Raw genomic sequence first — 21,532 nt, 5'->3', positions numbered from 1 at the left:
AAGCCCCATATAAACGGTTTGGCTGCACATAGAGCAATTTCTGCTCTCTATGATTCGATCTACCAAACAACGGAAAGCTAGCACAGCAAAATCTCACCAGATATATTCTGGATAAACTTATTATTGCAATGCTCATTTGCTATACTCTGGCTTTAACTTGCTTTGAGTCCCCACGTGCAGAAAAATGAAGTTGACCTTACGAGGATCGCGCGATCAAAGATGGGTCGATCTGTAGAAACTGTATGGTTATTATATGCAGGTACATGTATACACCACGCACGGTGAGTATCAACTACATAACGCGCCAGTTGCTGACGCCGGCTCTTCATGTAAGCTGGATGCTGCCAGTACACGAGTTTTGATCCGAAAAACCAAATGGTGCCCAGTATCCTGCTGGGCTTGACACTGTCAGTCAATGACCGGGACTTCTGAACGGTCTTCGCAAGGTTGTGCCTCAGTGCAATTTTGACTTTTCAGTTTTAACGACCTAAATATTGTGGCAGAAAGAATATGAACTCGCATGACTGCTGTAAAGAACACCATTAGAAAAGTTGAATTGACCCCAGACGCGTTCGCCTGGAGCTTCTAAACCAGGTTGTTGTGACATACTTGTCACGGAATTTAAGTACAGAATGTGTAGATTCTCTGGGTGGGGCATTCACAGTGTCGAACAGGTCAATTGTCACTGCCAGTAATCATTGTTTCCGTTATTATCCCGAAGCCTGTACCAGCAAAGGCAAAAGGCAAATCTCGGCCAGCAGTTTACTGTAAACTGTATTTCTCAGTCTCTATGGGTCTGCCAACCGACGACTGAGAAACACCTTCTGATCCACTAGCGAGGTGTGCTTCACCAGTCACCATCGGCCACAGAAATCTCCTGTCATTGTACAATTATCCACTACCAGCACACTTCACCGAAAGCCCCACTTCAGAACATGAATTTTCGTGGCATCTTCCTCGCTGCCATCGCTGCAATCGCTGCTACTGCAGCTCAGTCCAAGGCCATTCCGTACGACTCGGTTCAGCCATTTTCCCAACAAGTCCCTAACACCGACGCTCAAAAAGCTATTCTCAAGTACAAACCGCAACTTAAAATCGAGGAGGGATGCCACCCGTACCCAGCAGTCCAGAAGGACGGTTCCATTAGTAGCGGTCTTAAGTGGAGTGGTCCAGACAACATTGGATGCAAGGGCTCACCTTTGGGTTCTCAAGTCTATGCTCGTGCAACGTGGTTGAAAGGCAAGTGGGCCGTAATGTACGCTTGGTACTTCCCCAAGGGCCGAGCGCCAATCCCGGCCCCACGCTCGTACGGACACCGCCATGGCTGGGAGTACGCGGTCGTGTGGCTGGACAAAGCCAGCGCCAATTCCACCCTTCTTGGCACTTCCATGTCAGCAGCCATCGGATGGGCGAAGGAATCCCCTACTCCAAAGGAATACCTCGATGGTAACAGTTTGAAGGTTGCGTACTACTTCAACGACGATTCTATCAACACCGCGGTCAAGTACACTCAGGACGCTGGTGAGTTCCAAGACCTCATCATCTGGGACCAGCTACCGGATGTCGCTCGGAATGCTCTGGTCAACACTGATTGGGATGAGACGCCTCTTAATGTGGCTCGTGTCAAGATGCCGATGAAGGATGGCGTGTTCATGGAGAAGCTCAACGGTGCCTATCCATTTTAGAGAGAGGAGGAACGTCGAGAACTTGGGTATTAAGACCAACAATCGCAGAAGTACTAAAATCAATGTTCGATTTCGTACATTTGACCTTTAATTTTTGAAGACTGCAGTCTAGAGCGTAGAATGGTACGATACTCGATTGAATTAAAAGATTATGGAAAAAAGAAAATGTTGACTCACAATTTTTAGTCATTAGTCAACCATCTCTCGTTTTTCGTTTTGCTTGTTCATTATTTTAAACTCGGTTTAGATATTTCAAAAAATTCAATTCTAGTGTACATGGAACGAATAAGAAAATGGGATTACTATAAACGGTGATTCAAGCAAAATTAAAGCTCCAATCTAAATCACGATCAAGCTATTAGAACATCCCAATGACATCACTGCGTGTATGCAAATAATTGAGATTGCGTATGCTAACGCTATACAGACGTACTCTTTTTACATGTTATTTCCATCCCAGATAAATTTCAACTTTTAAATCGAATTCCAGTTGTATTTAGTATTCCTAAAACTACCTTAGATAGACTAAAGCCATTTCCAAAATAAAATGAAAAAGTGTTTTCAAAACAAAATTACACCGAAATGGCTACAGAATACAGCTGTATTCTTTTTCTTCCAATCAGAGTCCGGTTGTCCGTTCAAGAGCGTCTCTGTTCTGCTAAATGAGACTTGGAAATCAGCAACGTTTCGCTTCGCCTCTTGGCTCCGCCGGCAAGAAGGACAACGAATCACAGCAGCAGCGACTAGATTTCAATTCGTCTCTAGCTGGTGCCCATGAAGAATCCGCCACACAGCGGAGATACGGACTCGGTGCGTGTGTATTACCCTCACTTCCACCACTTCAACAACACAACAACTTCAGGTTCCCGAGACCTTTGACTAATGGCATGCTCTTCATCTTCTAGAGGCCAAAACAGCACAATAGCTCGGCACACATGACAGCCACCACATCCGTATTAAAGCCGCCGGAGCTCTCGATCTTCCCGGCCTTCACGCCCGATCCGATTCGACTGGCGGAACTCAAAGGTTCGTCGGTTTATTCGCCGCCCGTGTCACCAACGAGGGCAGAAGCACGAGAGCTTTTTGCCTCAATCGATAGGAATCAGACATTTTTCGAGCTATTGGAGGCACGTGGACTAACTTTGGACTCGACTACCGACAACTCGGCCATCGACATAGCCAACGACAGAATTGACGCCGTGCACTGCGTAGATGGGAGAAGAAGAACGCTACTGCATCAAGCTTGCAGATGTGGAAATGTACAGGTAGCTAAGTGTCTGTTATTTCATGAAGCCAACGCGTCGGCGAGGTGCCGAGATGGCCGTACGCCATTCCACGAGGCGGTTTCGTCGGCTACAGGGAAGACGGTGCTGGAGCTGCTGAAATTACTGTTTGAGCATGATCCAGAGGGGATTTCTATTGTTGATGCGAATGGATCGCACGTGCTGCATCTCGCAGCGATTCATGGCAATCTTGACGTGATTAAGTGGTGTTCTGGGCTAGTAGTTGAGACTTCTGGTAGGCGATCTGTGAAGAGCTCGGGACCAAGTTCTAGGTATTTGACGAACCTGGGAATTACCTCTTTGAGTGGACGCAGTATGCTACATTACGCTGCATATAATGGTCGCTTGGATGTGATAAAGTGGCTGCTTGGGGACGATAATCCGCGTCGTGGTGAACTTTCGTTGGGAGCGTTGGATGTAAATGAATACTCCGTTCTGCACTACGCTGCGATGGGTGCACCACTGGAAGTTTGCGAATGGTTAGTGCTAGAAGCTCCAGGGCGACATCAACTCAGTTTTACAGGACGCACAAGTGAAGGCAAGACGGCATTACAACTGGCATCAACACGACCGTCTTCCATTCGACATTTCCTGGCCGAGATATCAAAAGTGCCCTGCGTGCCATCAGGATTGCGTTGTATAGGAGCTGACACAATGTCGCTGGGTATCGGGTGGAATATGGAGCCAGCTTCTAACGATACCAGACTATGGGAAGTATTGAAGCCGATGTATTTTCATTTGGAGATCTGCAAGAAACCTGCCAGTCTGTCAAGTGCCAGTGGTTTTCTCACTATGCTCATGCTCATGCCATCGACATCACCAGGAAGTCCACGAGCGCCACGAGCTGTAACATCTGCGCTAATGACGGCATCGTCCTTGCTAAACTGGGAACCATTGGGCGTGTTGTTGCAGCCAGAGGCACGTGAACACTGGTTGTGTGGCCTTGAACGGGACATGGAGTATCTGGTGCGGATGCGTGCACGCAATTGCAACGGCTTTAGCGGCTACACTGTGCCCAATCTATCTGGAGTTTTCACGACTAGTGACGGCGGTCGACGTCGAAGTCTCTCGAATCTCCAGCGATTCTTTGGGGCTCTCAAAGAGGATCCTCCGGTGGAGTCCATTGCTTTATCATTCATTGGAGACTTGCATTTCGAGCTGCTGGAGGCTCGAGGTCTGCCTCGTGGTTCTCATGCGGTGACACCAACAAGTCCAGGTCTCATTAATAAGCCACCTCCAGAACGCTATTACGCTGTCGTTGAGATCGAGACGCCATTGACTCCTGATGTTGAGTGCAGTGGGGAATCCTGTAGCAGTACTAGACTCATTTACTGTGTGCGCTCTCAGCTTTCAACGCTGCAACAGGACTTGGTTTTGTCAGGGAGTTCACAGGTACGGCGTCACCCGCGATTTCCCCTTTGTAGTGTGTTTCGAGCACCTGAATCAATAGCACATACTCAAGTGACCATCGCAATCAAACACGAAAACCAAGATCAGAGCGAATCTTGTTGTGTGGGGAAGATCACATTGTCGTTGTTGGATCTGGTTCAAGGAATGCCAGCCAAAATGCAGTGGCTACATTTGGTTAACGTGAGTGATCCTGAGACGAATGTTGGGCTGGTTCTCCTTCGCACGTTGTTTCTACCGAATGGTGTATCGGAACTGCCCCACCCAACGCTACCAAATACTTATGGGGCAACAGCAGAGGAGTTATTAACTACATCGCAATATCTACCACCAGGACAACGTGATGAAAAAGGTGGATCACCTCCCGGTTCATCGTCTTCGACAACATCAACATCATCGTCGTGTTCTTCCCAGTTTTCGCACGGTTCGATGCTCCTCGACCGTTTGGGCTTCGGAGTGTTTGACCCTGAGTTACAGCTTCGAAGTGGCGAGTGGCAACGTTCCATACTACCGTCAGGCGTAACGAGGTCCTATGCATACTACAAGCTTCTAGTAGAAGCTCTCGAGCAACAACAAGAGACACGGTGGCGCAGTCTTCGATGCAGCATCCACACTACTAATGCATCTCAACCATGCAACCTCGCCGGAATTCGTGACACCATAGTCGAATCCTGCAATGGCCGTACAACAGCAAATGAATACGTGTCGTGCGTCCTTGATGCTCCTCAAAAACGCGCAGTGCGAAAGTTGGTCTGGCAAGGTATTCCAATGTCGCGACGTCCAGAAATGTATACACAAATAAGCGGTGTGTTGCTCTTGAAGACCCGCTACCCTGGAGACTATTTCATTAGCTTGATAAAGCGTCTCGAAGATCCGACCGATGAAGTTCATTCCAGGGCCAAAACTTCGCGCTTTTCGGTATCCAAAAAGCAGATCCAAGTGGACTTGAGGCGCACATTTGCTGGTAATGACGAGTGCTGGCTCACATCTCCCGTGGGTCAAAACTCTTTGGAGCGTGTGTTGCTGGCCTATGCCTTGCATAACGACGCTCTTGGTTACTGTCAATCGATGACTTTCATCGTAGGGCGATTACTGTGTCTCTATCACTCCCAGGCAGCAAAGGCATCGACCGACCCCATTGAAGTCGAGGAGCGAGTATTTTGGCTGCTTCATGTGATCTGTGAGGATTTTTTCCCGTCCTACTACACACAAGGAATGATCGGGCTACAAGTGGATGGCGGTGTGCTCGAGAAACTCATACGAACACGACTTCCGAAGTTGCATCGGCATTTCCAGCGTCTCCACCTACCACCCATGGGTCTTGTGTTAGTGACTCAATGGCTACTACCACTCTGCTGCGCTGTTTTCCCTAGTGAGACCACTTTCCGGTTCCTGGACGTTCTCTTCTTGGAAGGATCGTCGGTTGTCTTTTCGATGGCAATCGCGCTTCTTCGCATCTCGCAGCATGAGTTGCTAGCTGAAAACGTGGACTGCAGTCAGCTTTTCCGCTTTATTCGAGCTCGCGACCAGCGTCTTCACGACGCACCGTTGCTGATGGAGATCGTATATGAAGAGCATCAACTTCTTAACGCACAGATCGGTTCAATGCGAGAGGTTGTTGCTCGAGAGCTGGGAATCGATAAACACGACAATGCAGCAAAGCCAACCAAGCTGTCGAGCCTACCTGTCGATGAATTGAGACCAGGAGACGTAGAAATACACAGCTAACTTACAAAAAACGAGCATATTATACTTACAACCTCATCAAGTATTTTACTCTGCGAGTGACGCAGTGGTGGCAGCCTGGATAGCTGCCTTGACTGTGGTCTCCCGTTCGTCACTGCTGCCACTGCTCTCGCCATCGCTAGAAACGTTCGAGTCGCTTGTGACGTCGCTGCCATCGTCACTCGGTGTCGTTGTAGCTGTAGCTGTTGTCAAAGCTTTGGCTTTGGCTTTCTTCTCCTTCTTTTCCTTCTCTCTCTCCTCTCTGCGCTCCCTCTTCTGCTCCCTCACGAGGTCAATTGTGCGCAGTAAAATCGTCATAATGTGCACAGTCTCCTGCGGATTGGAGATCCAGATTGTCGTGGCCGCATCTCTCGACCGAGTGTCGTTGCCTGTTCTAGTGAACCGATCGCCAACATGGAGACATTCCTGGCCCTGGATGTTACGTAGCTCCTCACTATCGCGAAGTTCCTCAGGTAAGAACCGGAACACGTACTTCTGCAGTGCCTGAATGCCCAGTGCCTTGTGGCCAATGTCCACCCACACATCGTTACCGCCGTTAAAGGCACAAAACGGGACTCTGAAGTGCCGCAACTCGTGCTGCAATGTGAGACTGATCTCCTCCAAATTCTCGTACAGAATCCGCTTCTTCGACGTGTTAATGATCCCGATCGCGCGCTCTTTTCTCAGAATTCTGGCTGACAAATGCAGTTCCTTGACTGTTCGCTTAAGTACAACTTCTGCTGCATCCAGTAGCGCTGTCACTTGGTTCTCCGGCCAGCGCTCTCCCCTCCCGTCCTTCCAGACTGCGCCATCGATCTCACGCAGTCCCACAACGCCCGTTGTCTTGTCTGTGTGTGTCTCAAATAGATAATTGCACTCGCCTCCCATGACCAGAAACCGCGCTCGCTCCTCCATCGTCACGTCCTCAAGCGCCTCCAAAATACCTCGTAGACGCTCCTCGTACCTCCCAGGGTTGCCTGGATATCCTGCCGCTGTGACAAGGGATACGACGACGCCTCGACGTAGCAACTCCACGATGACCTGGACCATCCTCGAGCTTTTGCTGATAGTGCCGCCGTCTTCATAGATGGTATCGTCGGCGTCAAAAGTTACGAGTTTGAGCTTGCCGGCGATAGCGTTGGTAGTCGCCAGGTTGAGGATGTGGCGCACCTCCTTGAAGGTCGGCGGTACGCGCTTGCGCGCCAGGAAGTGCGTGCTGGCGTCGTACTCAAGAGCGGCCCGTGTGAGGTCCAATGGCAGGAAAATCTTTTTGAGGTGGGGCAAAAACTTCTTGAGGCGACTACGCTCGGGATTCTCCGCGTGCTCGGCCATGAGCTCGCTCATGTAGCTGAACACCTCGAGAACCGATACGCGCAGCTCCTGTTGGTCGCCCACGGGCGACATGATCCACTCCCGCAGGAGCTCGATCATCGGGTCCTGCTCCTTTAGCATTATTGTCGTTATTTGAGGCTGGACTCGCCGTTAATTGAGGCGGTTGTTGCACTGCGCTCTTGCCAGCGAATTGAAGAATGAGCTGAATGTGAATGAATTTGAATGTGGAATGTCACTCTTTTGAGAAAGCAGAAGTAATTGGGTGTTTAAATGATGACACTATGGCGAGGTATCAAAAAAGGGGATGGGACAAACTAAACGTCACTGAAGATGTCACGTTTACACGATTTTTCCACCAATGTAGCCATGTTGTTGATGGCCCTGCTCACTGACGTAAGGCCATCAACAGATGCAGTCCGATGATCGGGTGCGTCTGGCAGATTTCTACCAGCTGCAGCACCGCAGCGACGTTGCTTTCTGCGCTAAAGGTGTTTGCTCTGTTGGGTGTTTATGCCTTCTATGCGTTTCGCTTGTTCGGTCGCCATCACGACACCCCAACAAAAATTCGGCAGCAGATACTCCATGCCAACAAACTGCAACGCGTTGGATTTTCACTGTCACGATCAGTATAGACGCACAGGACGCAGCGGCGACGCCTAGTTCGCTGGCGCTATTTTGAGATAATGATGGTGTTCACCTGCCTCATCGGATGCGAAGCGACGCGAGCGCCTAACAACTTCGTCCTTCGCTGTCCACGCTAGACCTCAGATAGCATGGCCTTCAAGCTGACGCCCATCGAGAGCTTACGCGCCTGTGGCGTGCTGGAGGAGTCACTGGAGAAAATGAGCTTCCTGGGCAGCATCACACCGGATATCCTGCAGCATCGCGAGGAGCTATCGCAGGTTGTGGGCGAGGAGATCTCCCGTATCATCCAAGAGCAGCGCCAACTGGAGAACAAATACGAGAAGCTCATCGCTCAGCGAGCAGTGCTGAAAGGATTGGCCAATAAATCCAAGTTCAAAGAGAACCAGCGAGAGATCCAGGAGGTCAGTCGACTACTGCGAGAGTCCACCAAAAGCTTATGTCGCAATCTCAAGGAGAACCCCAATTTTGCAGGGAATCTCCTGAAAATTCAGCAGGAACGCGAAGGTCTTTTGGAGCTGCTTGGACACACTTTGACAGAGATGAAGAAGCACGGGACGTTCGACACGTTGCTCACGTTCGTGGCTGAGGGCAAGAGCACACAGGAGAAGGCGCACGAAATCCTCAAAAAGGAACGTGAAGCGGTGGAAGAAGTGAAAAGACTCGGCGCAGAACTGGCGCGTGAGAAACTGGAGCATCAGAAGGAGGTGACCGAGCACAAGGCGGCCATCCTTCGATTAAAAGAGCAGATTCTCGCTGTCAAGTCCAAGACTCAAATCGATATTCGCTATGCGCGAAATGAAGCCAAGGCGAAGCGAAGCAGTACAGCGCGAATGTATCATCAGCTTATGGAAGAGCAACACGACCGCATTAAGGATCTGCAGGGTAAATGCGCGACGGAAACAAAGGTACACGACGAGACGGTACATTTCCTCAAAGATCGTCACGAACAACTTCAAACGGAGTTGGCCGAATGGAACGCAAAGTACCAGCAAGACATCCAAGCGAAGCAAGCACAATTGCAAGAGCTACAGGAACGCAAGGCTGCAAATGCACAGAGGCTGGAGAATTTCCAGAAACGATGGCAAGAAGAGATGACGACTATCAAACAAAAGGAAGAAGAACGTCAGAGGTTATTGGAGCTCGAAGCATTGCGCAAGGAGGAGCTGAAGGCGCAGAATACTGCTGCTAGGATCATCCAGGTCGCTTATCGCACACACATGGCCAAAAAGGAGGAGAAACGAAAGGCTGCGGAGTCGGAGAAGAAAGGAGGAAAGAAAGGAGGCAAGAAGAAGGGCAAAAAGTAGGATACCCATGTTATTGGAATGAATAATCAAAAGTCAGGGTTTACCACTGATTGTCCAAATTCGTCCTCGGTCAGAATCGGAGGCAGCATTTACCTAAGCATCTTCTACCTAAGTCCTCGTATTGGAACTGATGCCTGTCATGCTCGATATCACTTCTCAATTGCGCATCCAGTCCAGAATTGTGCTATAAAATGGTGGCCGATAAGCAATTTCTGTGGTGGTCTCTCCCTATTGCGCTGACGGCTTTTGTGGCTGGGCCACTCGCGGTGCTGCACTCTTTCGACTTTACAACCAAAAGATACGACCACAACCTTCAACTCAGTACGAATAGCAGCATAGATCATCTACCCGACACCATCCCGCTCTTGTTCGAGGTTGAGAAATACCCTGCAATCGCATGACCTCCGTTTGATGAACTTGACAACTTTCGCCGATATGGTGGAGACTTCAACAGAACTGAAGACACCTGGAGCTTTCGTCGGCTACATGTCCGTGACGGAGGTCTTGCGGCAAATGAAGCGAAATCCCGGTAGCTACCCGATCGGTGATTTGCTTCTCGTCACCGACGTATCTTTCACTGGATTCGATGATGAAGCAGGGGAACGCGAAGTATTAGTTCTAGAAACTCAACGATATCGACGCTTTCGGCTGAAAAGTGTACAATACGATGAATCCACGGGGCTACTCTTCGGCCAAGTAGACTGGATAGGAGAGCAAAAGGCATAATATTATGTTAAAACTCAAATGTTTTCAGATTCACATTTCATGGGCACTACGTTTCTTTGAATGTTACACCACGAATGTATCCATAACGTGGTGCACGACGTCAATGCCCGAATCTAGGGGTTTGTCGAGATCGGCTCGCTTGGCAATAATGTGCTCGTGCGACATAATGCCGCCGAAAAGGACGTCGATACGTCGCCAGCCAACACTTTGCACAGATAGCAACATGCCACGCAGTTCATCTTGTTCGGCATCTGCTGTGAAGGCGTACGGGAGCTGGTCCAGTATCACGTCGCCTTCGACGAAAGGTTCGGGACGAGATACGCCTGAATGGTGTGAAGGCAAACTGCCCATAGTTTTCCCTCGACGACGACTGTGGAAGAGATGTCTGTGTCGACTGTTGTCCTTCGAAGACTTCCGTCCAGGGTCTGAGGCATGACGATGAGTGCCTCTGCAGCTGCTGTGAGTGCTGGAGGTGCTGACGTCGCTGTCTTCGACACCATGGCCACTGCGTAGCTGCTCGTCCTCGTTTGAAGCCTCGGACAGGGCAGCGTGCCTGGGCGTCATATACTTCATGGCGAGACGCTTGACCTTGAGAGGGATTGTGTCTCGTAGCTTACGTGCGCTCTGCAGAGAGTCGTGCACGATGTGGGTGTAGATAGGAGACATCAAAAGCTCCTTGGCGCTTGAACGGTACGGGTTAAACGCTCGTACTGCGGCACATGTGTACGGCACCTGCATGTCAAAAAATATGCTCGAATACAGGGTACGGGCTTTGAACATCTGCAACGCTTGCATGAACTGGCCTCGCGTCAAGCAGCTGAGTAGCGGTGGAGTGGTAGACACTCGAGTGGTTCTTGTAGCCGAAGTTACGCACCGTACACCAAAACTAGCGTTACTGAGCGCCACGAGCCATTTCCAATCGCGGTGAATGTCTTCCTCTGGGATACGAAGCACGCAAACATTCTTGCTGGTTATGTCAGAAGCTGAAGACTCGGCAGACCACTGGATCTGGATGTCGAAGTTGCCAAAGACGTTGGGCTTCTCTTCGTCATCGTTTTGTCCCCATCCGATGAAACTGGAGTAGTAATTGGCGTCATCGCCAATGCTTTTCCCACTAGGCAACAAGATCTTGACGTCGCAGCAGGATAGATCGATCTCAAATTTCAACTTGGACTGACCTTCGTTAGCTTTGTTCTCGAATACATGAAGCTTGCGGTCGCTGAGGTTGCAATCGTACAGCTCAAATGCTTCATGTCCATCGTCTTCTCGCTTCTCCGACACTGGGAGACTGATTAACAACGATCCCTTTATCTCAGACCAAGCTGCAACAATGAGAAGAATGGTCAGTATCAAATATCCGCTAATAAACATTAAGCAGCTAACTGTACCTGGGCGAAAGTCCTTGTCTAGATACGTAGTGGAAGACTTGCTTAAGGCTAACGTTTCCTCACTCGCCTCATCTATCAGAGTAAGCTGTGCTCCAGTTCTGCTAAAGATCTTAGGCATCAATGCATTGAACACAACGTTGGTCGCGCCTCGACGAGGACGACGGATACCGAGGTGGGGCGTCGCCAGTGTCACAAAATTCTACAGCAACAGTGAAGGTCACAGTCAGTCAGCTTGTGCAGTAGGGTACTCTACATTGTTCCGCACTCACCATTGGCTCGACCTTGTCGAAGAAGCCGCGACTGAGCAGCAAGCCGATGCAGTAGCGATTGTAGAGCCCTCCCAGAGAGTGACCGATCATCGAGAGCTTCTGCAGTTTGGGCATCTTGGCCGCCAGCTGCTGGATCTCGTCGGCCAGGCGATGGGCGCCCTGGTCCACGCCGTCGTACGTCTGGAAGAAACCGGAGGCATTGCTCTCGCTCGCGTGCAGGAACAGCTCGTCATTCTGGAATTGTGCTTGAAAGATCTCCACAAAGCGAGCGAAGTCGTACTTGCTGCCCAGCAGTCCGTGCTGAAAGATCACCAAGTGGGTAGCACGCTCGAGCTGTGCATTGTCGGCGTTGTTGCGCGGTGGGGAGCGCATTGCTACGTCGGCGGAGGATTGAGGAATGACACACTATACTACGTGCCCAGTTTGATTATGCCGACGAGCTGTAACATTTCTCAGCGTAACTTTGACGTTTGGTTGGATAAAAAACTGAAAATCCAGCCAAATTGTCTGTCAAAGTGTCAGAATGTTGATGCCGACAGCGTCATGGCTTGCAAGTCCGTGGTAAACATGGCTGCCGCGCGATGAAGGTGTCTGTGGTGTTTTATCTTGATGAACACAAGACAAGAATCTAAAATCTTTCATGTGGCAACACAGATCCTAGAGTTGCGTAACTCGATGTCGACAAGTTCACCGCTGGACACTCCTACAAATTTCTTTTATTGAATCAGAAATACCAATGCCATCTAATACATTGGGGTTTTCTTCGCTTTATTACTGCTGAGATTTTGTGGGCGCCGTCTTGACGACCGTCGCACCTCCCGTGGCATCCGGTGGGGCCTTGCCGAGCATCTCAGCTACAGCTGCAGCAGGTGGTTGTGTTTCCGTGACTCGGGGCAGGAGTCCGATACGTCGGCGGAAGTTGTTGTTGTTCATAGCGATGGTCTGAGCCATGGACGACCATGAGGCCCCAAGCCAGTAGAAGAAAACACCCTGGGGCAGATTGACCATGACCGGGACGGCAAGGATTGTGATGTATTGCCCTCCCTGCAGCAACGTTGTCCAAAACCCACTTTTGGTCCGCACAGAGAGTTCCAAGTTGCCGTACGTTGACGTCGCAGCGAGAATAGGCAGCACGTACGTGCTATCCGTCTCCATCAGGTTCGTCCAAAATAATAGACCGCCAGAGTCCAATCCTGCGAAGTTCCCAGAGCGTATCATGTCACGGGCACTGAACGCCATTAGGGCAAACAGGGGAATGTACGCAACGGAGCCCATGATAGTCTGGATAGGGCGCGTGTTGTACTTCTTCATCACTGCCTTGGAGCCTCGGCGTCCGAGTAAAATAGCATCGAGGTGTCCCTTGTGGTCGGAACCAGGCTGTATCACAAAATAACCACGCGTTAGCCCAACGAGCTAGACCTTGAATACATTTAGACTATTGCGTCTTACAGTGAAAGTACGCGCGTACTTGTACGCCGAGTAGAGCTTACTGAAGTCCGGCCTCGCCCGCATCAACCTGTCCGTCAAGCATAAACAGCATCAGCACATCATGTACTGAATTACACCACCATCAATTGGCCACTCTACCTCTGCATGGCCTGGATCTGGAACACGTAGAACGGGAAAATGGCAGCGCGCACCGTCACACCCGAAAGCTGAAAGCATACAAAACATCAGTATTATAGCGTTTCTGCACCAATTGCTTCCGTTTTCATACCAACAGCGTAGCCCACCAAGGCAGCCCTGTGGTCGTGTGCACCATCTCCAGGACCGATTGCACGCCCTGCACGATAGCCCATGGCTCGTGGCCCGTGCTGCTACTCGCCACCGAAGCGGCAACGTCTACCATACGCAACTATGTCAGCTCTCATCTCGTGGCAGTTGCACTGGATTTCTAGATCTCACCTGTGAGCTGTCCGTCGGTCATCGTCAGCTCCAGCGTCGGAGGGACAGAATCGGAGGTGGAAAAGTGCCGATTGCCGCGCGAAAAGGGCGCGCCCAAAGTTGGGAGAGCTGCCTGTGCACTACGAAGGTGCAGTACGTTATGACCTCGAGAGATTGATGTGCGGCGTAACCCCAGCACTCCGCCGCGGAGCGCCCCGAGCGCGCGCAGTTGGCCGTTCATGGCAGGAAGTGCACTTGGCTTTGTGGTGATCTCACAAACTTAATGCAATTTCGGCGCTATGGTCTCACAAACTTAATGCAATTTTGGCACTGTGGTCTCACAAATTTAATGTTATAAAATATTTTCTATGATGGGTTTTCACGTCGGTATCTCGTCGGAACAACTTCAAGCTACTGACGCTCATTTCCGATCCTGATCGATGTTTAGCAAGCGCGTAACCTCCAGTACCCCGGCGCTGCGGGCCGCGCTCACCCGCGCCAAGAGCACGACCAAGCCCCGCACGTCGCCTGTGCTGAGCACCATGCTGCCGCCCGGCACCTTCAAGGGTAAAGTGGCGCTGGTAACGGGCGGCGGCACCGGGCTGGGCAAGGGTATCGCCACCAAGTTGTCGGATCTGGGCGCTACTGTCGCTATTATGAGCCGCAAGAAGGGCGTCGTGGAGGTGGCGGCGAAGGAAATCCAGGCACTCACAGGAAACGCGGTGATTCCGCTCACAGGCGACGTACGCGACGCCGACCAGGTCAAGAAGGCGCTGGACGAGCTGGATGAGCAGGCTGGAGTACCCACAGTGGTGGTCAACAACGCGGCCGGCAACTTCATTTCGCCTTTCGAGCGGCTCAACTCCAAGGGTTTCGGCACTATCGTGGACATCGTGCTCAAGGGCACGGCCAACGTGACGCTGGACGCTGGCAAGCGCATGATCCAGCACGAGCAAGGCGGCGTCTTCCTTAACATCACCACCACGTACGCCGAGACGGGCTCTGGCTACGTTGTGCCCTCCGCTGCAGCAAAGGCTGGTGTCAGCGTACGTGAAGAACTTTTTGATTGTATCTGTAGTGTATCGCAATGGTGATCCTGACTTCATGGTGTGGTTTTTAGGCAATGATTAAGTCACTGGCGGTGGAGTGGGGCAAGTATGGTATCCGTTTTGTGGGTATTGCCCCGGGTCCGATCAAAACCAAGGGAGCATTCGACCGACTGGACCCGTCGGGGGCCTTCGAGGAGGTCATGATCCAGAACAACCCGCTCAAGCGCTTTGGTGAGGTGGACGAACTCGCCAATTTGGCGTCTTACATGACCAGTGACTACGCCAGTTGGCTCAACGGCGAGATTGTCCGCTTCGATGGAGGTGAGACGGTCTCGAACGCTGGCGAGTTCAACATGTTTGGCACGGTGAGCAAGGAGAAATGGGATGACCTCGAGGCCGCCATCCGCGAGTCCAACGCCAAAAGCAAAAAGTAAGATGTGGAAAATTGCCATTACACCGGCAATTGCTAAGCACATGAAAAAAAAGCACAAATCTGAATTGTAACCGAATGTTGGATACTTTTTGGCAGCAAGTTTAATGGCACCAAGAAATGCGGCACACAAATACTGTTGATTATATACAGGTTTTGTTTGATGGGGAGACTGTTACGTTTCCTATAAAGACGCATAAAGTGTAGTGAAAAGCGAGTAGTGGCCAGTTGCGTACGTTACCAGGACCGCTTACGATGCTGCGGTTGCGAGGTGGTACTTGGCACGTAGCTGCTCGCGCTTCTCGGCTCGGCGACGCATCCGATCTTCCTGGAACGTGGCGCGACGCTCCTCCATCTTTTGCAGATTCTCCGACATCTTGCGGATCTCCTCGTTCTCCTTCTCAACCTGTTGCGCCCGCTTCTCTCGCTCTGCCGCCAGCATCGCACCACGCACGTGACGAGCTCCCGCAATAGCCTCCATCCACTGTTGTCTCTTGAGTTCCGTTGTGGCGTCAAACCTGTGCTCTTGCGGACCCACAGCAATGATTATCCCCACATCAGAGTTGTCCTGACCCACATCCACCTCACGGACGTCCGTGATTTCATCCAGTGGAATGGCTTTGATATCGCCTTCATAAGTTCTCGTTTCGGGGTCAAACTTCTGGTACTGGAAAATGTTCTTGGCACGAACAAACTTAAGAAAAACGTGTCTCTTCCGCAGCAGTCCATACTTGCTGAAGAGGTCTCCGCCTTCTAGCAGCGGCAAGAGCTTCTCGTAAAAGACATTTTCTGTCTTTGCCGTGCTGGCGCAGTTGTTGCAGAGCCGCACAGGCTCAACGAAGCCAAACTTGACCACGCGGTCGAAGTTGGACGTGCAGCGTCCGCAGTAGACGAGTCCACAGCCGCGGCAGTGGTGCTTGCGCTTGAGCAGGTCGAATTCGACGCCGCAGAGCACACAGGCCTCGACCAAGTCGTCCTTAATCCATCGTGGTGGGTCTTGGTAGTTAGGCAGAATAGCGGTGGACAGATCCGCTTCGTCCGCGATCGAACGGCGTTTGGGCTTCTCCTGGGTCATGTATCTGGATTCATCGGTGGCCTCAGGTGTGTACGCGGGCTGGAAGCAGCACGAAATCAGCGCACACAGACCTGCTTTCGCCTTCTGCGGAAACGCGGCCGCCATTGTTGCTCGGTGCAGAGCGAGAAGGGTAATAAGCGCGGCAGAGACTCTACCTTCACTTGTCCATGAAACCCTATGGAAAAGATCGAAGCCTCATTTTAAAGCATATCGACCAATCGTACGTCTTTTGGGGCGGACTTTCAGCCAATACTGAGCGTAGAAAAGCAGTGAGATTTGCTTAGGATACGCAAATTTCATTAGTAGAAGGTAAAAATATCAGCAACCTACACATTTTATTATCCGTATTTATTCCTTGCAACCACCAGTGATGACCCAGCATCGAGTGCTCTCGAAGATGCCCAACAAGTTTGTCAAAATCGCCCACATGAGCGCAAACGAAAGATATGAAATAGTAAACACACCCATACGTCGACTGCTCCCACCTGATCTCTTAAGAGCCTGTGCCTCGGCTTTCTGACGAGGTAGCAGCGGAAGGAAGAGTAGTGCCAACAGCTTCATCACGTACGAGATCAAGATGGTAATAGTCACATCGCGTCGCACCTCGTCCGTATCGTTCAAGATATCTTCGTTGTAAACTTTGAAAGCCGCGTTCACATTCTTCGTCAACGTAAGAGCAAATGGCCCGCCCAGATTGCTCACGGTGGTCAGCAGACCGTATATTGCTCCTTCATTGCCATGTCCTGCTAGCTCCACAACCACATACGTCGAAATGATAAACCCCACAGCGTCCGGTACAGCTTCGACAATCGGTACGCCTAGCCAGAACCACTGCTTACGTACAACATCCCACGTCACCAGCATTGTGCATATAGCATCAAGTGCAATTACACTCAGCATCGTGACAACTTGCATCGTTCTCCAGTTCCAATGCAGTCCATACTTCCCGGTCAATGTGAGTGTGACTACAGTCACAAAGCTACCGAATATGCTGCTGAGACTTAAGTTGAAGCTCGTTGCATGCACCCAGTACGACGTCATTGGGTCCTGCGCCACGTACGTGAATCCGCTAAACACTCCAGACAGGAAGCTGTAGGCGATCACCTGATACACGGCACGACTCTGCATGGCACCCCACAAATCGCCAATATATTTCCTGAACGTTGGGCGCTCCTTCACCACTTCTTCGCGCACAAACATCCACGTCATCGGGATCACAGGCAGACAGAACACTGCTAACAACAACATCGTGTCCGGGAACGAAATCCCGAACTCAAAACTGCCGCCATAGTCCGGCGAGCTCAATCCAAACCCCGTGATAGCTTGTGCGACCACATTAAACAACGTTCGCACAGTATATATCGCTGTCTGAGTACGCCCACGGGTCTCTTCCGGCTCACGCTGAGCGTACTCGACCACTACAGCATCCGCTGCCACGTCTGCGAACAGATATCCCAGGGTGGCAAACATCATGAGCACAATGTACTTGGCTCCACTGCTCGGCGCACTCTTATTCAGCGACTGTACCATTTCTAGCGAGTAGTCTGTGGGCTTTACTTTCCGCATCTCTGGGTCGGGAAAATAGGGTTCTTCCAGTGGAGAAGCAGCCATTGCCAGCAGACAGAGAACCGTCACGGACCAGCCTAGCACCATGTATGGTCGACGTCTGTACCCAAAGAGCGGCAAGCAGTCGGACAGCACACCGATGAAGACTTTGAAGCTCCAGGGGATGGAAATCAGCGCCCGTGCCGACGTTGTGGCCGTGCCTTCCATGTTGAGGTAGTAGGTCAGGAAGGGAGTGATGGTGCTGGGCAAAACACCGTAGACCAGCCCTACGGCCGCATACTGAGCGATGAGACCAACACTCTCCATTGACATCAGCCGGGGAGCTGAACCCTGACGTAACGCGCCATTAACAGGGCCCGAGTCATCGTCTGGTAGTTTCTTGAGCTTCTTGTTGGACTTCTGCTTCTCGGGCTTCTGCAGTGAAGACGGCGGTGAATGATCGTCACCTGCCGCGCCCTGCCGCAGCGAAGAGTGCTCGTCCATCTGCTCCAGCTCCGCTTCCTCGTCCTCCGTCGCCGTCGCCGACGACACGCGCTCTTCGTCCCGCGGCATGGCTGCTTGATTGAAAGTGGGAGATTCCTGGCTAGATGTAGCCATCTGTGAAAATCCATATGTTTTTTTTTTAAGTGTTTGCCTGTAAACTTTAGGAGACCGTAACAATTATGCCGACGAGGAGCATGATCGGGTAGGTTCCATGGTTGGAGCGTTAGAGGTCAGCAAGCCAACCTGTTGTTGGCAACCGCATTACGCTTTCGATCGAAAGGTCAGCGATGGCAAAAGCACCGCGACTCCGCTGCGAGTTCATTCTGCAAGTCGCCAGCTTGCGTCGATTCCGCTTCACTACAGGACTTCTCCCAGTCGACACGCCGTGGTTGTTGTCAAGTGAACACACTCTATTTGAATAGCCGCCGGGAAACTGTGTTCAGCAGGCTGCAAACATCACCGAGGATACGCAATTCGAAGTCCGAAAAACTACAATCTTTGACTCGCAAGTGAACTGTTCAGCTTGTGTTTTGCTAACAGTAAATCGATTAATACAGTTCAACCGCAGCAAGTGATCATGGCCGACCAGAATCTTGTTTTATTGCTTAGATCGAGTCCAGTACTTGCACTATCATCCTAATACATTAGACGAGTTCACAAAAGTGTCATGTGATTCAGCTGTCTCTTCACTCGAAACCTTGCGCTTTGGGCTCACTGGTTTTCCTGGCGCGATCGATTGACTGGGTTATTATCCATGTTGGCGAAACGAGAGCGCTGGGCTTGCCACTGAGTGCCCTGGCCCTCGTCATAGTGCATGGAGTTGCCTCGCTTGGACTTGGTCAGACACACATCCGGATTGTTTATCAGGTGACGAACGCCGTTACCGATGGCTGCAGTCATGGCGAACCCGACGAGTAACACAACCGGGAAGGTGCCGCGGTCGGTAGCCCAGAGGTTGATCAGTCCCTTAGCAGCGCGCGTTCCTTTGGCAACCATTGCTGAATAGAATTTGTTATCGTAGCGATAGGGGTGGAGCCTGGCAAAATAAAGAATGACAATCACGGGTTTAGCTTTAGCCTTAGGCTTTAGCGGCCAGTGCTGCGACGTAAATCATAATCTCACAGATTACGCTGGATGGGCCACCCTACTCTGAAGCTAGCCCTCGTTTTAGGCCCTGTCCAGCCTTGAATCAAAGTTTTTAGTGATACCAAACTTTCTCCTCACGCTGCCGCTTCCACAATAAGGTGCTGGGATCACTATGTCGTCGTTTCTACTGCTTATCAAAGGGCTGGGGAGATCTCACCGAAGAGCAACTGGAAGTGGAGGAGGACCAGCTCGCTATGCTCAGCATCGGGCTAAACTAAACATACAGCAAAACGTTGGAGTTATAGTCGGGGTCAATGGTTAATATCTTCCCATGGTACACCCGTCCGAAAACAGCACACAAAGCTGCAACGTGTTCATAATGAATGAAGTTGACAGCAATAATATATTTTTTTCATTACAGAAGCAAGTGCAAGTATGCTCCCTGGTATATGATCAGGCCCACACTGTGCTCAATCGGGCCTCACGATCAAAGCCATTTATCTGGAAACACCCTTGTTCTCCTCCTTGGCGAAGGCAGGATCGAACTGGCGAGACTGGTTGATGGCGTTGCGGTGCAGGTTGGCGAACCGGAAGCGACGCGCGCGCCAATCGGCGCCATCATCGCTCTGGTAGTGCATGGAGCTGTTGCGTTTGCTCTTGTCGAAGCACACGTCTGGGTTGTGCAGCAAGTAGCGGCTGGCCGAGGCACCGGCGGCTACCGCGGCGAAGCTGCAGATGATGACGACGGGAAAGGTGCCGCTGTCCGTGGTCCAGAGCTTGAAGAGGCCCATGCTGGAGCGAGCTGCCTTGGCTGACATGGTCGTTTAGGGAGGTGGGGGTTGAGTTGGAGTGCTTAGTGGAGCGCGAAATGTCTAATGATCTCTAGCCGACTGAACGATGATACATCATGCTGTCGCCCCCGTTGTCTACGGCCACACGTTTGGCCGATGCAAGAGATACGCAGAGCGTCGGCCTTGCGTTTAACTTCAGAGATCGACGTCTGCGGGAGGAAAGTGGGCACAGGACCTGCTGTAAGAAATTCCACCGGTTCGCCCCATACAAACGCTGTTTGAACTTGGCACCTTTGGCAGAGATACGCACTACGCGTTTCTTCGAGCACTGAAGTAACTTTGGTATTGAACTATCCATAAACCGGTATTTAACAGACATTGTTACTTCAGTTCCGTGCCCGCGTATCTGTGGAGCCCTTCCTGCAGCGATTTCGTCAAGTGCGTTGGTTGTCGAGCCAACCGCCGATGTGGAAGCAGGTGTTCGATGCAGGAGTCATTAAAAAGAGAGGGGTCATGGACCATGACAGCGCGCTTCATGTTGCAGCCGGACGAGTAGCTGATTGCGACGGCTTCAACCTGCAAGGCGATAGGTTGTGAACCGTGTGGAGTGGTGACCAGCGGTGTCGATTGCTATGGCATTCGGTTGCTGTCCGCTACCGTATATGACTCCCATTTTGTGTACTGCGTCGGAAGGAACCCCCTTCCTCCCAAAACCAACACACTAAAGCACGGTACTTTTTGTCGTTTAACAACGCCGATTCAACACGCAACGCTCCACGCGAAAAATAAAAACTGTAGCGCTCGTCAGGGCAGTCGAGAGCTATAACAGTGAGTCAGAGCGGTGATGTCGCCGTCGCTGCAGGGAAATGCGATGCGGGCGTCGATCCGAGTTGACCCGAATTGGCCCGAGTTGACCCGAGTTGACCCGAATTGGCCCGAGTTGACCCGAGTTGAAGCGCAAATCCTGTTTCCGCCGGTGCTGCTTGGTGTCACTGTCTATAAGAGTATGGACACGCAACAAGCTCTTCCGGTTCGGAAGTTCGGGAGTAAGTGAAATGTCGGAAATCAGCGTGGTGCCACGTCGAAGGGCAAAATAATGAGAATATAGGTAGCACACCAACAAATTCCCCATTCGACGGCCAATATGACTAGCTATAAATACATTAACACGTCAATTCCTTTACTTAAGTGCTGTGAATCACGTCACTCGCCGAAGTGAAGACCTTTTTGAAGAGCAGGTCTAACCGTCGATCACCCAGGGATACATGTACCGGTACGAAATTTGACCAACCGGTACGAATTCGACTCGATTTTGCAAATCTTTTTGGCCATTTTAGACACGCAGCAATCGCGTATCTATTGCAAACGCATGGTTCAAGTACGTACCGCTGCTGGATCGCCAAA

General features: G+C 51.1%; 13 protein-coding genes across 16 annotated transcripts in view; 5 read left to right on the top strand and 8 right to left on the bottom strand.

Moving 5' to 3' along the window:
- Positions 1-935: 935 nt before the first annotated feature.
- PPTG_16851 (hypothetical protein) lies at positions 936-1,685 on the top strand (the record flags this gene model as incomplete). The annotated part of the gene is made up of 1 exon (XM_008914363.1): positions 936-1,685. The coding sequence occupies one exon, from the start codon at positions 936-938 to the stop codon at positions 1,683-1,685; it is 750 nt and encodes a 249-aa protein (XP_008912611.1).
- A 633-nt stretch (positions 1,686-2,318) lies between these two features.
- Positions 2,319-6,143, top strand: PPTG_16850 (hypothetical protein). The gene is made up of 2 exons (XM_008914362.1): positions 2,319-2,495; positions 2,591-6,143. Exons 1-2 carry the CDS (start codon positions 2,460-2,462, stop codon positions 6,101-6,103), a joined length of 3,549 nt encoding a protein of 1,182 aa, XP_008912610.1. The 5' UTR covers positions 2,319-2,459; the 3' UTR covers positions 6,104-6,143.
- PPTG_16849 (hypothetical protein) lies at positions 5,186-7,650 on the bottom strand. Its single transcript, XM_008914361.1, has one exon. It carries the CDS (start codon positions 7,550-7,552, stop codon positions 6,149-6,151), a length of 1,404 nt encoding a protein of 467 aa, XP_008912609.1. The 5' UTR covers positions 7,553-7,650; the 3' UTR covers positions 5,186-6,148.
- Positions 7,651-8,062: 412 nt separating this feature from the next.
- Positions 8,063-9,439, top strand: PPTG_16848 (hypothetical protein). Its single transcript, XM_008914360.1, has one exon. It carries the CDS (start codon positions 8,206-8,208, stop codon positions 9,379-9,381), a length of 1,176 nt encoding a protein of 391 aa, XP_008912608.1. The 5' UTR covers positions 8,063-8,205; the 3' UTR covers positions 9,382-9,439.
- A 204-nt stretch (positions 9,440-9,643) lies between these two features.
- On the top strand, positions 9,644-10,142 carry PPTG_16847 (hypothetical protein). Its single transcript, XM_008914359.1, has one exon. The coding sequence runs from the start codon at positions 9,793-9,795 to the stop codon at positions 10,105-10,107; it is 315 nt and encodes a 104-aa protein (XP_008912607.1). The 5' UTR covers positions 9,644-9,792; the 3' UTR covers positions 10,108-10,142.
- On the bottom strand, positions 10,086-12,179 carry PPTG_16846 (hypothetical protein). Of its 3 annotated transcripts, XM_008914357.1 has the most exons (3): positions 11,765-12,179; positions 11,496-11,694; positions 10,086-11,429 (listed from the first exon to the last, which is right to left on the bottom strand). In XM_008914357.1, the coding sequence occupies exons 1-3, from the start codon at positions 12,134-12,136 to the stop codon at positions 10,171-10,173; spliced, it is 1,830 nt and encodes a 609-aa protein (XP_008912605.1). In that variant the 5' UTR covers positions 12,137-12,179; the 3' UTR covers positions 10,086-10,170. The 3 variants fall into 3 exon arrangements, with proteins under 3 accessions (XP_008912605.1, XP_008912606.1, XP_008912604.1); XM_008914358.1 differs by having other exon boundaries at positions 10,088-11,429; positions 11,496-12,179; XM_008914356.1 differs by having other exon boundaries at positions 10,088-11,694.
- A 271-nt stretch (positions 12,180-12,450) lies between these two features.
- Positions 12,451-13,946, bottom strand: PPTG_16845. Of its 2 annotated transcripts, XM_008914354.1 has the most exons (5): positions 13,670-13,946; positions 13,482-13,606; positions 13,352-13,419; positions 13,214-13,280; positions 12,451-13,141 (listed from the first exon to the last, which is right to left on the bottom strand). In XM_008914354.1, exons 1-5 carry the CDS (start codon positions 13,887-13,889, stop codon positions 12,536-12,538), a joined length of 1,086 nt encoding a protein of 361 aa, XP_008912602.1. In that variant the 5' UTR covers positions 13,890-13,946; the 3' UTR covers positions 12,451-12,535. The 2 variants fall into 2 exon arrangements, with proteins under 2 accessions (XP_008912602.1, XP_008912603.1); XM_008914355.1 differs by having other exon boundaries at positions 13,482-13,946.
- Positions 13,947-14,075: 129 nt separating this feature from the next.
- PPTG_16844 (hypothetical protein) lies at positions 14,076-15,380 on the top strand. Its single transcript, XM_008914353.1, has 2 exons — positions 14,076-14,694; positions 14,769-15,380. Exons 1-2 carry the CDS (start codon positions 14,089-14,091, stop codon positions 15,129-15,131), a joined length of 969 nt encoding a protein of 322 aa, XP_008912601.1. The 5' UTR covers positions 14,076-14,088; the 3' UTR covers positions 15,132-15,380.
- Positions 15,184-16,372, bottom strand: PPTG_16843 (hypothetical protein). The gene has a single exon (XM_008914352.1). It carries the CDS (start codon positions 16,305-16,307, stop codon positions 15,378-15,380), a length of 930 nt encoding a protein of 309 aa, XP_008912600.1. The 5' UTR covers positions 16,308-16,372; the 3' UTR covers positions 15,184-15,377.
- A 117-nt stretch (positions 16,373-16,489) lies between these two features.
- PPTG_16842 (hypothetical protein) lies at positions 16,490-18,368 on the bottom strand. The gene has a single exon (XM_008914351.1). The coding sequence runs from the start codon at positions 18,363-18,365 to the stop codon at positions 16,551-16,553; it is 1,815 nt and encodes a 604-aa protein (XP_008912599.1). The 5' UTR covers positions 18,366-18,368; the 3' UTR covers positions 16,490-16,550.
- Positions 18,369-18,826: 458 nt separating this feature from the next.
- Positions 18,827-19,422, bottom strand: PPTG_16841 (hypothetical protein). The gene is made up of 2 exons (XM_008914350.1): positions 19,374-19,422; positions 18,827-19,287 (listed from the first exon to the last, which is right to left on the bottom strand). Exon 2 carries the CDS (start codon positions 19,245-19,247, stop codon positions 18,963-18,965), a length of 285 nt encoding a protein of 94 aa, XP_008912598.1. The 5' UTR covers positions 19,248-19,287; positions 19,374-19,422; the 3' UTR covers positions 18,827-18,962.
- A 264-nt stretch (positions 19,423-19,686) lies between these two features.
- Positions 19,687-20,439, bottom strand: PPTG_16840 (hypothetical protein). The gene has a single exon (XM_008914349.1). The coding sequence runs from the start codon at positions 20,153-20,155 to the stop codon at positions 19,835-19,837; it is 321 nt and encodes a 106-aa protein (XP_008912597.1). The 5' UTR covers positions 20,156-20,439; the 3' UTR covers positions 19,687-19,834.
- A 493-nt stretch (positions 20,440-20,932) lies between these two features.
- The window catches only part of PPTG_16839 (hypothetical protein), a gene marked incomplete at its 3' end in the record, with an annotated part of 2,696 nt that continues 2,096 nt past the window's right edge, over positions 20,933-21,532 (bottom strand). The window contains exon 2 of the mRNA XM_008914348.1: positions 20,933-21,124. Within this exon, the coding sequence (XP_008912596.1) occupies positions 20,933-21,124 (192 nt within the window). The remainder of the gene's footprint in view (positions 21,125-21,532) is intronic.

Source organism: Phytophthora parasitica (genome assembly GCF_000247585.1).
Source record: "Phytophthora parasitica INRA-310 unplaced genomic scaffold supercont2.59, whole genome shotgun sequence".
Classification (NCBI taxonomy): domain Eukaryota; phylum Oomycota; class Peronosporomycetes; order Peronosporales; family Peronosporaceae; genus Phytophthora; species Phytophthora nicotianae.
The sequence above is the reverse complement of the archived record's forward strand: the minus strand, read 5'-3'. Positions and strand labels throughout refer to the sequence as shown.

What these genes read in the sequence shown, in the direction of transcription:
- PPTG_16850 (XM_008914362.1), top strand. Translation starts at nt 2,460, where the DNA reads ATGAAGAATCCGCCACACAGCGGAGATACGGACTCG. An exon ending in ACAGCGGAGATACGGACTCG is followed by an intron (nt 2,496 to 2,590) that starts GTGCGTGTGTAT and finishes TTCATCTTCTAG; the next exon opens with AGGCCAAAACAGCACAATAG.
- PPTG_16849 (XM_008914361.1), bottom strand. Translation starts at nt 7,552, where the DNA reads ATGCTAAAGGAGCAGGACCCGATGATCGAGCTCCTGCGGGAGTGGATC.
- PPTG_16848 (XM_008914360.1), top strand. Translation starts at nt 8,206, where the DNA reads ATGGCCTTCAAGCTGACGCCCATCGAGAGCTTACGCGCCTGTGGCGTG.
- PPTG_16847 (XM_008914359.1), top strand. Translation starts at nt 9,793, where the DNA reads ATGAACTTGACAACTTTCGCCGATATGGTGGAGACTTCAACAGAACTG.
- PPTG_16846 (XM_008914356.1), bottom strand. Translation starts at nt 12,136, where the DNA reads ATGCGCTCCCCACCGCGCAACAACGCCGACAATGCACAGCTCGAGCGT. An exon ending in TCGACAAGGTCGAGCCAATG is followed by an intron (nt 11,695 to 11,764) that starts GTGAGTGCGGAA and finishes CTGTTGCTGTAG; the next exon opens with AATTTTGTGACACTGGCGAC.
- PPTG_16845 (XM_008914354.1), bottom strand. Translation starts at nt 13,889, where the DNA reads ATGAACGGCCAACTGCGCGCGCTCGGGGCGCTCCGCGGCGGAGTGCTG. An exon ending in GACCGACGGACAGCTCACAG is followed by an intron (nt 13,607 to 13,669) that starts GTGAGATCTAGA and finishes TGCGTATGGTAG; the next exon opens with ACGTTGCCGCTTCGGTGGCG. An exon ending in AGTACGCGCGTACTTTCACT is followed by an intron (nt 13,142 to 13,213) that starts GTAAGACGCAAT and finishes TTTGTGATACAG; the next exon opens with CCTGGTTCCGACCACAAGGG.
- PPTG_16844 (XM_008914353.1), top strand. Translation starts at nt 14,089, where the DNA reads ATGTTTAGCAAGCGCGTAACCTCCAGTACCCCGGCGCTGCGGGCCGCG. An exon ending in CAGCAAAGGCTGGTGTCAGC is followed by an intron (nt 14,695 to 14,768) that starts GTACGTGAAGAA and finishes TGTGGTTTTTAG; the next exon opens with GCAATGATTAAGTCACTGGC.
- PPTG_16843 (XM_008914352.1), bottom strand. Translation starts at nt 16,307, where the DNA reads ATGGCGGCCGCGTTTCCGCAGAAGGCGAAAGCAGGTCTGTGTGCGCTG.
- PPTG_16842 (XM_008914351.1), bottom strand. Translation starts at nt 18,365, where the DNA reads ATGGCTACATCTAGCCAGGAATCTCCCACTTTCAATCAAGCAGCCATG.
- PPTG_16841 (XM_008914350.1), bottom strand. Translation starts at nt 19,247, where the DNA reads ATGGTTGCCAAAGGAACGCGCGCTGCTAAGGGACTGATCAACCTCTGG.
- PPTG_16840 (XM_008914349.1), bottom strand. Translation starts at nt 20,155, where the DNA reads ATGTCAGCCAAGGCAGCTCGCTCCAGCATGGGCCTCTTCAAGCTCTGG.